This window comes from Dermatophagoides pteronyssinus, unplaced genomic scaffold (assembly GCF_027571235.1).
Source record: "Dermatophagoides pteronyssinus isolate colony J.1.1.1.1 unplaced genomic scaffold, Derpt_VIB-CSIC_2022.12 sq0021, whole genome shotgun sequence".
NCBI lineage: Eukaryota > Metazoa > Arthropoda > Arachnida > Sarcoptiformes > Pyroglyphidae > Dermatophagoides > Dermatophagoides pteronyssinus.
In genome coordinates this window covers 61,754-75,031 of record NW_027461545.1, presented here as the reverse complement: position 1 = coordinate 75,031, position 13,278 = coordinate 61,754, and the positions used below count along the sequence as shown (strand labels likewise).

The 13,278-nt window shown below is 32.0% G+C and overlaps 3 protein-coding genes across 6 annotated transcripts in view; 1 reads left to right on the top strand and 2 right to left on the bottom strand.

The window, feature by feature from the left end:
- Nucleotides 1-198: 198 nt before the first annotated feature.
- Nucleotides 199-1,439, bottom strand: Tango11 (transport and golgi organization 11). Its single transcript, XM_027347278.2, has 3 exons — nt 999-1,439; nt 673-937; nt 199-622 (listed from the first exon to the last, which is right to left on the bottom strand). Exons 1-3 carry the CDS (start codon nt 1,225-1,227, stop codon nt 391-393), a joined length of 726 nt encoding a protein of 241 aa, XP_027203079.2. The 5' UTR covers nt 1,228-1,439; the 3' UTR covers nt 199-390.
- Nucleotides 1,440-3,223: 1,784 nt separating this feature from the next.
- Nucleotides 3,224-9,818, bottom strand: LOC113796970 (uncharacterized). Its single transcript, XM_027347271.2, has 9 exons — nt 8,734-9,818; nt 7,294-7,428; nt 6,907-7,231; nt 6,770-6,847; nt 6,563-6,709; nt 6,249-6,481; nt 5,737-6,195; nt 5,269-5,548; nt 3,224-5,210 (listed from the first exon to the last, which is right to left on the bottom strand). Exons 1-9 carry the CDS (start codon nt 8,910-8,912, stop codon nt 3,378-3,380), a joined length of 3,669 nt encoding a protein of 1,222 aa, XP_027203072.2. The 5' UTR covers nt 8,913-9,818; the 3' UTR covers nt 3,224-3,377.
- LOC113796972 (uncharacterized) overlaps nt 5,461-13,278 on the top strand; it is a 26,232-nt gene continuing 18,414 nt past the window's right edge. The window contains exon 1 of one of the 4 annotated variants that reach the window (XM_075822888.1): nt 5,461-5,570. The gene's annotated coding sequence lies outside the window, so the exon portion shown is untranslated. Of the gene's footprint in view, nt 5,571-7,227; nt 7,486-10,114; nt 10,247-12,863; nt 12,883-13,278 lie in introns of those variants that run through there. The other 3 variants (XM_075822880.1, XM_075822884.1, XM_075822887.1) reach the window with 3 other exon arrangements.

Below are 13,278 nucleotides of genomic sequence, written 5' to 3'. Positions count from 1 at the left end.
ATAAACACCCACAGACAAACACGGACAAAACCTAACGGTATCAACCAATTTGAGTGGAAACAAATAATTCCAACAAATTGCCAGCAAATCTAATCGAAAAATGTCCAAATAAATAATGCTTACCTGAATCAAGTCAAATGGTAGTCGCCCGCCCCGTTATGATATTCGAAAGATATTAAGGGAAAAATTATCCGAAAATAATTGTCATTTTTAGTTTATTTTTTATTATTCGAGGAAAAAATCAAGATATTTACATCAAAAACTATGATGGTTTCAATTGTTTTTTAGAAAGAATCTAAGAGACATAAATTCATTAAATTTCAATGTAACTTCATTCAAAATTCAGAAATCTGAAAAATGTATCCAATTTTCGTCATAACAAAACATTGGTTAGAATGTAAATCCACGGCGGCTGCCACCACCACTATTGGATGCAAACCAGCTTAAACCACGAAATAATAGATATAATGCACCAACAGCATAAACAATCAGATCACGTTTACTGCGATGACGATTTTCAATTTCCAATGAATCAATACGATGTGATAATTGTAAAACACGACGACGAAGTTGAATAAAATTCTGCGTTGATGATAATTGTTGATCAATATCGTCCAAATCACTGGGAATATAAAATGAATATAAAAAATTGCCATCTTCAACTAAACTTACTTGATTGTAAAATCATTTATTCGTGATATCATCGAATTATCATTAATCATCGATTTGGATGGTGTTGTTGTTGAATTTAAAGCTTTATCCAATTGTTTAATAGGTTCAGCAAATATTGGTGCTGCATCTTCATAACGAAGTGTTCGCGGCGGTGTTGCCAATTGTATCAAAGAATCATCGTGGTTCGATTTACCACCAAATAATTTATCTTCCAATTTTATTTCCAACGGTGGTTCACGTGATGTTGTTATATGACATTCACCTCCTATTTTGTCGACAAACAAATAATAAATAATGAAATAAATATTTTCCAATGAAAAATGTACCTGCAACACGAATACATTCGGGAACTTGCATCATTTTAGCATTATCTTTTAAATCGTGAATAGCTAAAATAGCTGGATCCTCGAGTAATTCATTATATGATCCTTCAACAGCTTTAATCTTGTTTGGTACGGTCATTTTTTTATTTATATCAATTGAATAATCTTCGTCATAATATGGACTTTCCACCATTTCTTCGTGACTTTTCTGGATAAATGGTGTTGATGACATTCGTTTCTTTGTTTTTGTTGTTGTTGCCAATGGCAATATGAGGTGAAAATAAAAACAAACAAAAAAACCAAAAAAGCAAAATGGTTTTTCCCCAAAATGAAAAAACTGTGTTAAATTCAAACAAAATCAAACCAAAAATCAATTGAAAAACATTTTTGTAACGAACAAACGAAAAAAAAACATTCGGTTGTAATGAACGACTCAACAACAACACACATTTCTTCTGACTATCGATTACTATCGCGATTGTTTCGAATTTCAAATTCAAAAATTTTTCATTTTTGAAATTTCATTATTTTGAAATAATAAAAATATTAGGTGATTCGGAAAGTATTGTCGTATTTTTGTATAACATTTTTCATTTTCTCCTCAAAAATTTTTGGTGAATGTTTTTGAAATTTTTTTAACGCAGATTGTTTTTGTGATTATCAGACTTTAATTTGGTACCAAAATTTTATCAATTTTAACACCCAAAATTCCGCTAGGGGCGCTGAAAGTGACCCTTGTCAAAATCAAAATTTTGGCCATTTTTGTTTTTGGTCCGCTGTGAAAACAACAAGATTGTCTGACGACTTTTGACCACTAAATGATAATCTTTCATGTCTTAGGACTTATCAAAAGTGGTTTTCAAAATCTTGCCACAACGTAATCATTCCCGAAAATGGTCACCATTCGGCGTTACCGACAAGCCCATAGGAAATGCTATGCATAGGTGGCTATGCACACGAAACGACACGACATCCTGACGGACATGCATTTTTGCATGTCGTCTGAAAGTCGTGTCGTATCGTGTGCATAGCACTCTCTGCTCTTGTTGATCATCGAGAATTGGGAATTTTTTCAAATCTTGAATTTGGATTAATTCAGGAGTTTTCTTAACCAAAAAAATCAACAAAAAAACCCGAGTTGAAAAAAATCCCAATTTTTGGCAATTTGCAGTTAGTGACAAAAGCATAGACAGCCATGCAATGCATACGACACGACACGACATCCAGACGACATGCATGAATTTTTTCAACTCAAATTTTTTGTTGGTTTTTTGGATCAAAAACTCTTGAATTAATCTGAATTAAGATTTGAAAAAATTCATCGCATTTCATTTCATTTGAATTTTTTTCTTGTCGTTTGGATGTCGTGTCGTTTCGTATGCATGGCTGTCATTAACGGCAAATTGTGGTCACTTTCAGGAATGATTGTGTAGCAAGATTTTGACAATCACTTTTGGTTAATCCTAAGACATGAGAGATTATCATTGAATGGTTCAAAAATTGTTGGACAATCTTGTTGATTCAAATTCGAGTTGAGAAAAAAAATTCACAATTCTCGATGATTAGCAAGCGCACAGACTGCCATGCACAAGAAACGACACGACTTTCAGACGACAAGCAAAAAATGCATCTTGTCTGGATGTCGTGTCGTATGCATTGCATGGCTGTCTATGCTCTTGTGTAACTGCAAATTGTCAACCATAGAAAATTGCGAATTTTTTTTCTCAACCCGAATTTTTTGTTGGTTTTTTCGGTTTAAAAAACTCTTGAATTAATCTGAATTCAAAATTTGAAAAAATTTTTATCGTCAATCACAATGGTATAGGGCAAAAAGCACAACAACCATTCTTATTCCGACCGGAAATCAGACAGATTTCGGGAATGATCGCATTGCGGCAGGATTGCGACAACCACTTTTGATAAGTCCCAAGACATGAGAGATTAACATTTAGTGGTCAAAAGTTTTGGAAAAATCTTGTTGCGGACACAGCGGGCCGAAAACAAAAAACGTCAAAATTTTGATTTTGACAAGGGTCACTTTCAGCGCCCCTAGCGGAATTTTGGGTGTTGAAATTGATAAAATTTTGGTACCAAATTAAAGTCTGATAATCACAAAAACAATCTGCTTTGAAAAAATTTCAAAAACATTGACCAAAAATTTTTGAGGAAAAAATGAAAAATGTTATACAAAAATACGACAATACTTTCCGAATCACCTAATACACAGATTTTGGTCTTCAAAAATTAATAATTTAATTGTAAAACAAATAAAAAATATCTAAAAATGAATTTAACATTTAATCCATATTTCGACAATATGGATTGAGGTAATCAAACAACAACAAAAAAATGTTTATTTTGTTTTTTCAATGTTTCTATCTTCTAACATTTTCTTATTGTTAACGATGATGATTGCTGTGTTGGCAAAGACGATTCAAGAGGATTTGATGATAATGATGATGATGATGATGATGAGGCAGCAGAATCAAAAACTATGGAGGAACTTGGCACTGATTTATGATTAGATTTGGCCATTAAATCATCTTCAATCGTCGATGATAAGTTATTATTCGTTGTTGATGTTTGTTTATTATTATTATTTCTCTGTATACGCAGTGTTTGATTGGGATCTGTTATAGTATTATGTTGTTGCTGTTGCTGTATGACAACAGTTTCCATACTTTCTGAGAATTGTGAATATCTTTCTGAGTCCCATTTCGGACTATTTTGATCATCCGATGATTGTGATGTAACCGAAGGTGTTGATTGTGAAAATATAATTTTCGGTACTAATGATGATTCAATTGTTGAATGATATGAATGTTGCAAACGATTTTCCATCAACAATGATGTTGATGATTTGAATTGCTGTTGTTGTTGTTGATTATCATCATCCAAATTGATCGTTACAGTAGTACTATCATTTTGACCATTACTGCTACTACCATTACTGTTATTGTTATTATTGTTCAATGGATCACTAACGGCCGATGTAAATGAATCAATCGATGATGACGGATTCATTATTAACGATCGAACTGTATGATAACTGCCTGTATCCGATTCAGTGGATGCTTGTTGTTTAATGGGTATTGTTTCATTTCTTTTTTTCAATATTCCAGGTGGTGGTGGCATCATTGTTATTCCTTTATTGCTTGATGAATTGGAACTGGATCCTTGTGATTCGGATGATGATTGTTTGATTATTATCATTTTATTTACTGGTGTTTGTTGGGAACTCGACAGACGTAATTTTAAATCTTCATCCGGAATTTCTTGACTTTTTTGTCGTTTAATGCTTTTTTTTCGTGCTGAATTCCACGATGATGATGTTGTTGTCGGTTTTTCCGGAATTGTCTTCGACGACGATGATGATGTTGCTGGTGATAATAACAATGCATCCGAAGCTTGCTTAACTGTCATCGATGATGATGTTGATGATGATGGAATATTGTCCGATTGTTTTTGCTGTTGTGTTGTTGGCGATAATCGTTGACATCGAATATCAGGTAATGGTATTGTTTGTACACCAATTGCTAATGAATCGGATGCTGTCGGTATAGTGGATGATGGATTTGTATCATGCAATGTTAATAAACCTACAATTTGTTGATCTTCTTCCTGAATATTTGGTAAACTTTGATAATGTAGCCAATTATCTTGATTTATTTCCGGATCTTGTAGTAAAATTGTTTTGTCACGTTGATGATATATGGTAGGATCCATTGACTGTCTTCGTTTACGTTTTTCAAAAAATGTTCCTGAATCCTGTAGAGATTTTTGTATGGAAAAAGTTTTTGATTTAGAATCCTGAATCACTGTAGATGATGTATGTTTCGAACGTAATTTCGAATGTTGTGATGGCTGTTGGGCCATATCTTGTTGAAAGCGCATCAAACTTGAATTTGATTCTGAACTTGAATCGCCATGATATTGATGAAATCCTCGACCAGCATTACGTACTTGCAATGTATTGTCATCATTATTTTTAGTATCATCACTAAATGTTACTTTCGAACGAAATGGTCGTATTCTCAATTTCGGATCAACATGTCGGGATGATTTTATCATCGGTCGATTTACTGGTCGAAATGATGTTCGTATCGATATTTGGTCTCCTGCTTTTGTGGTGGTTGTCGAACCTAATGAGCTTAGTGAAGAATTTTTTGATTGTCGTCGTAAATTTGATTCTAAAATCTGATTGAAAACACTTATCTAATGACAATAAACAATGCTATTTAATCAGAAACAAACACTAATATATCATACATACCGGTGCATTGGCCATTTCCTTTGAAAACACCTGCAAAGGCAATTTACGACAAGGACGATAAATTTTGTCCGCAATATTTTGATTAGGCCATTGATAGGTCGTATCACCCATTGCAATAGCAATTGATGAATCGGATGTTGTCGAACATAAACTGGATTGTTTATACAATGCTGGTTGTTGTTCTGTGTCAACTGACTGTTGTTGTTGTTGCTTCGAATTCTTATTATCGCCAACATCGTTGTTGAATTCCTCTTGATTCTTATGGCCTTCATTTTCACTCCTTGGATATTATGATTAAAACAGTAAGTGAAATATGAGAAAATAAAGTTTGTTAGTTGTTAATAAAAGAAATTTGATTTGAGATCAATTTTCGAAAAGGAAGGGAAAAATTAAAGATTTAGGGTTAGTATTTGATGAAATTGTAATCAATTCTATTAGCACCCCATTTAGTGATCATCGAATTCTTACCACCTGATACCTTGAGTGTCTTCATTGGCCTTTCGTTGTTCTTGATGTCTACTAGTACTTTGCATTGGCCAGACACTAAGTTTTGATGAAAGCGATGTTACCGAACTTGTGTTTCTTTTCATTGTGGTTGTTGGCCGAATTTCTTTATTGTCGATAATTGTTGTTTGTTGGTGTCGTTGTTGTTCAGATTGAAGGAATGTTGGCCATGATGAATTTGTTTGAACAAGTTCAGGTAATTCGCTTTCTTCACTTAGTCCACCAGTTTCAACCATCAATTCTGAATTGAATGAATCCAAACTTGAACTTAGTTTACGTTTTCTTGGACTAAATAATGACCATGAATTATTTCTGGCTACTGCATCACGATTACTTTGTATTGTGGATGGATCATCATCACTATCCACATCATTTTCATCTTCAAATTCTGGAATGACCAGGCCGTGTTTATCTGTGGGAACACTGTGCATAACAAAATGAAAAGATATATCGATATTCTGCAACTAACTACTTACTGAAAAGCAGCTACAGATCCACGATAAGTTTTCACTTTATGTGCGACAGCAGCTTCAGTATATGGAAGTTTAATGTCAGTTTCATCAAAATAATTATCCTTGATCAATGGTGGTGGATCAGAATTTAAAATATCAACACCTAAAAACGATACTTTTAAATGACGATCAATAATCCAATTCAATTCAAAATCTTCATCATCATCACCAAATGGATTGATTAATTGTTCACCAAGCTTGAATTGAACAAGAAAAAACGATCATCATTTTGGAATGGAATTTCATTCAATCAAATGCAAATCAAAAATGAAACATACTTTGAGCAATCCCATATAAAGAATAAATTGTAGCATGGTAAAGATTGGAATGTAATATTCACCATAAACATGTGGTTTGGCTGAATTTATATGCTGGCGGCCTAACAATGATGCCAAGAAGAATGCTTGTGTTGATAATGTAACTACCTATTTCCAATGAAAAGTCCATTATTTCCATTATTTTCATTTCATGTTGGAATTGCATACCTGTGTATAAACTAATGGAATGCTAACCCAATCATAGCTCCATAATAGACCACATTTGCTACGAAATTCATTGAATTCCTTTGTGAACAGAATTACGAAACATTAACATTGAATGAAAGAAAATGACAAACACATACTTCCATAATTAATTTTATTCCCCCGGAATCGGTTATACGACATTCAGATTTTGCTTCGCGTAATAGATTAACAAACCATGTGCATGGTATCCAAAATGTATTAAATTCATGTGATGGTACTGATTGATAGATTTCCAATTCTGGTCTTGACATGAAACCGGCTTCAACTAAATGTTCTTTGGTTGGAAAACGTCGTTTCACCGGAATACTGATCGAGCGTAATACAAGTACTAATGTCAAATTTAAATAACGCATCAATGTTCGACGCAGAACACGAGATGTAACATCATTGCCCGGAATATAAAGTGCTATGATATTCATCAATCTAACAAGATGATAATTAATTAATCGATTGATCGATCATCAATCAACTGCTTGACCACTTACTTATCTGGCCATGGAATTGCTGTATATTGTTGCCACCAACGTGTAGCCGTGAATGATACATAAAATCCAAGTATAAATGATAATGGAATTACTTCGACGAATGCTGAACAAAATATCACGATATGTTCATAGTATCTACCAATCAAGACAATCACATGATTACATTATTAATGATTTATCAATTTATTTATGGTAAGTTTTTTGCTTTTTTTCTTAAAATGCTAATTTCTGAATCGGTTTTTTAATGAAATGAATTTAAAATTTGTCGACTCGACATTTACCCAGTTCACACATATAAATCTTCAGAATCTACACATTTGAATGAAAGCCAAACCTTACTTATTCTAAACTCCTTAATATTTCCTCAAGTTTTCATTCATAGTCATTTCATTTCGGCAAAAATCCATAAAATTGCTTAAAAGTAATACTTGTTTGATGAGAAAAACCGATAAGATCGGTGTGATCGAAATTTCTAATCAAAAAAAAACGATTTGAATCGTTCTGTTGATTCGATTTGACCATGCGCAATAATCATCTTTATTAAGATTATCATTAAATTCAATGAAAAAACGAAAGTCAGTTTGTTTTGTCTTTTGAGAGAACAAGGAGCCGACAAAAGAAGAATAAAATTCAGTCTGCACAGAATATATTTACAGCAAACAGAAGAAGAATGCCGAAATTGGCTAAGAAATGATGATGATGATGTTTTTGAGGAGATCGACAAAGACATGATGCTGATGATGATGAGCATCTTGACGACGACTAAGACGACATCATTATCATTCATCGACATTCATTCGATTTTTGCATCATTATTTTATATCAAAAAAAAATTCATTGAAATTTAGTTTAACATTCAATTCTTTCATTCATGTTTCAGTATTGAATTGCAATGCTAACTTATCATTGAATGAATATTGTTTGATAAATTCAGAATCAAAATTGAAACAAAAAAAGATTAATTGAATAAATCAGGATTTATCTCTTTTTTCTTTTTGTTTGTTTGCATGTTGAACATCATCATTATTAATATGGTTGTTGTTGGTAATGTTATAATTAATAATAATGATGATCTTCGTGTATAAATTTAGCCCCCGTTTTTTCGTTTTCTTGTTTCGTTTGTTAATAATGTTTGTTTCTGACAATAATGGGTGTGATATATATGAATTGTTTGCTCGACGAATAACAAAATTTGTTCAATGAGTATGTTTTGAATTGAATGAATGAATGATGAGAATTTGTTGAAAAAAATTAATGTTATGATTGCTTAAAGTAGCAAAATTTTTGCCTGATTCATTCAAAAATCATTGAATTTTTGAAAATGGTCCATATTGAACATGGAAAACGTTCTGTTTTGGCAACAAGTCGTAAAACACTATTATCAATCAATAAGCAGGAATTTGGAATAGAAAAATTATCATTATAAATGGGCAAACATACTTTTTATAATAATCAGTCATAAGAAAATCATATGTAAATGCAATACACATATAAACGGCAACGAATAATAATAGTTCTTTATATAATAATTTCCAAATGCTGCCTCGCCAACGCCATAAGAGGCGAAAAAAGCCTCCGGTCGATGAGGAAGCAACATCGTACTGATAGCTGACTGTCATTAGATTCTATTATCAAATTTTTTGCTTTGGCTTTCGTTTTTGGTTATTTTTTTGTTTTAATTCAAAAATTGATTCCCAAAATGCCAGGCTGTAAATATCGTGATTATGTTTTTCGATTTCGGATTGAATTGTTTAAGTGATCGATATGGTGATGGGCTGAGAAAACCAGATTTAAAAATCCGTTTTCTTGATAATGATGATCAACAACATTGATGATGAGCATCATGATCAACATGATGATTCAATCAAACGACAAACAGAACGAACACAAAATCAAATATTGAATCACACAATTTTTCACATTGATCAGTGTTTAGATGGATAAACTGGATGGTTTTGATTTTGAAAATCTATTAACAAAATTTTCTATTAATTTAATAGATTTTCTTCATTCAACAGAAAAATCACTTTAAAAAGCATCATCATCACTTGAGCATATAGCAATAATAAACAACAAAACAAAAAACATTCACATTACAAATTAAGAATTTTCCACTTTTCTCATTCCTTTCTCTCTCACACACACTCTTGATTACTTTCGACAAAAAAGAAATAAAAAATAATGATAATCATGGTGATGCGTACTCAAGATGATGATCGTCATTCATTCATTCATTTGTTTTAATTATCTTCATCAAAACACGGTTCGTCGTAAAATATCATCACCCACACACATACACACACAGGTTTAAAATATGGAACGAAATTCTAGAATTGAATCAAAGAAAAAATGATAACTTTCATTAATAAAAAAGAAAACATGTGTTCCGTTGTCGTTGTTTAACTTGTTGAAACGACCATGTTGTTTGGAGGATGATAATAATGGCGACACTGTGGAAATGTGAATTGGGAAATTTAGTCAAGTCGTTTTTTCATCACCAACATCGTCGAGATCAAACTAAAAAATTTTTCTTTTCAAAACGAAAAAGAATTCTGTTCGCATTAGGAGAAGAAGAAATAGAAAAAATTCTTCAAAGAATCATGTTTGCTGAATAAAGAATATCATCTTCAAAATACTAGCAGCAAATAACCTCGACTAAAAAAATTTGGTGTATCAACAACAACAACAAGAATATTCTTGTATGGAATTTTTATTTGCTTAATGATGATAATTATGATGGTTATTATATTCTACTTGAATGATGATAATTTCTTCCATACATTCTCTCTTTTTCTCTCTGATATGTAAGTTATGAGAAATGAAATTCTTATACCACTAATAATCATCAAGGATGCAACGTCGATTCTACCACCACCACCACCATCATGATCATAATCAACCAGACGATTGTCACCACCACCAACAACCGAATATCTTCACATGTCGCGTCACGGTTCGTTGTTTTTTTCATTGCAATGATATCTCTTTCTCTATTCTATATTAGCATCATTTCTTTTTCGAGTTTTTAATGTCGCCCACAGAATGCTCCAAATAGCAATAATTTCTATTTTTTTCGACAGTAATTTCTTCGTTAGACCTATTTTCGGTTTCGTTTCTTTTAGTGATGATTATATTACACAGCAGAGAAACATTTTCGAATGACGAATTTTTTGTTTCGCTAGTTTTAGTTTTGTCTTTTTGTTCATAAATGTCAAACCATCATTATTGAATTGAATTGGATAATATTACTGATTCGCAAACTCAAATGATGGTTATCTTTCCATTCTAAACGGGAGCAATGATCATCATCATCATTTTTAAAATGTGATTAGAATCATCACCAAGAGATGTCGCTACTGGTTCTAATCAAGGGAATTTGAATTTCCCCATAAAAAACCGAAATTATTCGTTCAATTTGATTTGATTTTTTTTGGAAATTTAGATCAAAACAAATATGCCGGTATAATTAAACGAAACTAATTTGCCTTTTGGCTTTTTCTAAAAATGAATGGAAAAAGGATTGCCGGTTGAAAAAAGAAAAATATTACACAAGAAATCAGTCCATCCATAGAATACTAATTAAGTTTAATTATCATTGTTGTCGTCGATAAGGGAGAAACTCCCAAAAAATTTGCAAATGAATTCCATAATTCTTTTTGGCTCGTTCATCATTATTATCATATGCTAATTGTAACTATTAATTTATTTTTCGGATAGAATGTTTATGTCATTAGAGAGAAAGATTATCTTTGTTCGCCATTATTTTATTCATTCTTTATTCATTCACCCAGTATTATTTTTAGATATCAACAAAAATCTAAAAAAAGAAAAATGTTAGCTTAAAAATTGTTTCCTTAAATTTGGCTATCAAGGAAAGTGTATGCATGATTGCGTACAGTCTATTCACTATTCACTTAAACTTTCATGGGTTTAGGTTGATGGCCATGACTATGACTGTGATTCATAGTTGAGTGAGGTTAGGTTGATGACTATTACTTTGACTGTGATTCATAGTTGAGTGAGGTTAGGTTGATGACTATGACTATGACTGTGATTCATAGTTCAGTGAGGTTAGGTTGATGACTATGACTATGACTGTGATTCATAGTTCAGTGAGGTTAGGTTGATGACTATGACTATGACCATGATTCATAGTTGAGTGAGGTTAGGTCAGTGATTCTCAACCAGTGTGCCGCGGCACTTTGGTGTGCCGCGAAATTCTGAAAATGCAACTGTTATATATTCAAAAATTCTAAAATTGTGCCGCGACAACAAAAAGGTTGAGAATCACTGGGTTAGGTTGATGACTATGACTATGATTCATAGTTCAGTGAGGTTAGGTTGATGACTATGACTATGACTGTGATTCATAGTTCAGTGAGGTTAGGTTGATGACTATGACTATGACTGTGATTCATAGTTCAGTGAGGTTAGGTTGATGACTATGACTATGACCATGATTCATAGTTGAGTGAGGTTAGGTCAGTGATTCTCAACCAGTGTGCCGCGGCACTTTGGTGTGCCGCGAAATTCTGAAAATGCAACTGTTATATATTCAAAAATTCTAAAATTGTGCCGCGACAACAAAAAGGTTGAGAATCACTGGGTTAGGTTGATGACTATGACTATGATTCATAGTTCAGTGAGGTTAGGTTGATGACTATGACTATGACTGTGATTCATAGTTGAGTGAGGTTAGGTTGATGACTATGACTATGACTGTGATTCATAGTTGAGTGAGGTTAGGTTGATGACTATGACTATGAAAAGCGCCATCTATTGAGCAATGTTCGCAGTTATCCAAATAATAGCAGTAAAGCTGACATTTAGAAAAAATGGACACTATGATAATGAAAATTTTTTCAATTAAATTTTGGATTAACAAAAAAACAACTAAGCTTCTTGGTTGCCAAGCATCATCATTAAGTAAGATTGATGTAATAATCATGTGAACAAAATAATTATCAAAATTCTTGATAGGATTTTTTGCAATAAAACAAAACAAAAAAATTTTTGATAACAGTGACCAGGGGATAAAAAAAGATTTCAACAGATTTTTTTAGAAAAATTTTCATGCAATTCGAATTGCCTGGAAGGTGAATATATTTTTTTGGTGAGAAAAGCATCATGAATTTCCCAATAGACTTTTGTTTTATTTTTTAAAAAATATTTCGAATTTCTGTTTTTGGGTGTGATAAATTACACTTGAGATTTTAAGAAAATGACCAGACAAACTAACAAACAAATGAAAATGTTACAATTTTTCATTTTTTGAAAATAAAATTTATTCGAACCATAAAAAATCAGTGAATATCGTATGCAGCTGACATTAGCTTATGAGAATTTTTCTTTGCCAAAAAGTCCATTCCAGAAGGACATATAATTTTTGGATTTTCTTTTTTTATTGGGTGCATCACATTGCCAACAAAAATGATTATTGTTATTGTTTTATAGTTAATTCAAACAAAAAAAATCAATTTCCGTCGTCTGATTTGATTTTCGATTCTTGATTCGATCTGATTTGACCGAACAACGTTTTTTTATTGTGTCCGAATGAATCAAATTACATCCAAACAACAAAAACAGAAAGTAAGATCAAAATTGTCTGTAATAATAAGAAAAAAACAAATCTCTATAAAAATCAATCTGTTTTTTCAGTTGATTTTTTGTCTGGTTTGGTTAATCGTTCCTTGAAATAATAAAAATTAAACGTTAAATTAGCCGAACCAAACCGAAAAATTGAATCCAATCAAATGAACAAGATATTAACTGACATATATGAGAAAAAATCATTAGAAATTGATTGTTGAACAGAAAAAAGGGAATTATTAAGTAAATATTTAGACTCATCCTATCATATTAGTTTGAAATGAATGAATAAAAATTGAAAATTAAGATGACGATGGTTATGATAAGCTTAAATGCAAATATAGCAAAACAAAAACATCCAGCATTAACCATTAAACGAATGAATGAATGAATTTT

Coding starts and splice junctions, on each gene's coding strand:
- Tango11 (XM_027347278.2), bottom strand. CDS start 1,227: ATGTCATCAACACCATTTATCCAGAAAAGTCACGAAGAAATGGTGGAA. Junction 938..998: donor CGAATGTATTCGTGTTGCAG/GTACATTTTTCA, acceptor TCGACAAAATAG/GAGGTGAATGTCATATAACA. Junction 623..672: donor ATAAATGATTTTACAATCAA/GTAAGTTTAGTT, acceptor TTATATTCCCAG/TGATTTGGACGATATTGATC.
- LOC113796970 (XM_027347271.2), bottom strand. CDS start 8,912: ATGACAGTCAGCTATCAGTACGATGTTGCTTCCTCATCGACCGGAGGC. Junction 6,710..6,769: donor TTCCATTAGTTTATACACAG/GTATGCAATTCC, acceptor CATTGGAAATAG/GTAGTTACATTATCAACACA. Junction 6,196..6,248: donor GGATCTGTAGCTGCTTTTCA/GTAAGTAGTTAG, acceptor TGTTATGCACAG/TGTTCCCACAGATAAACACG.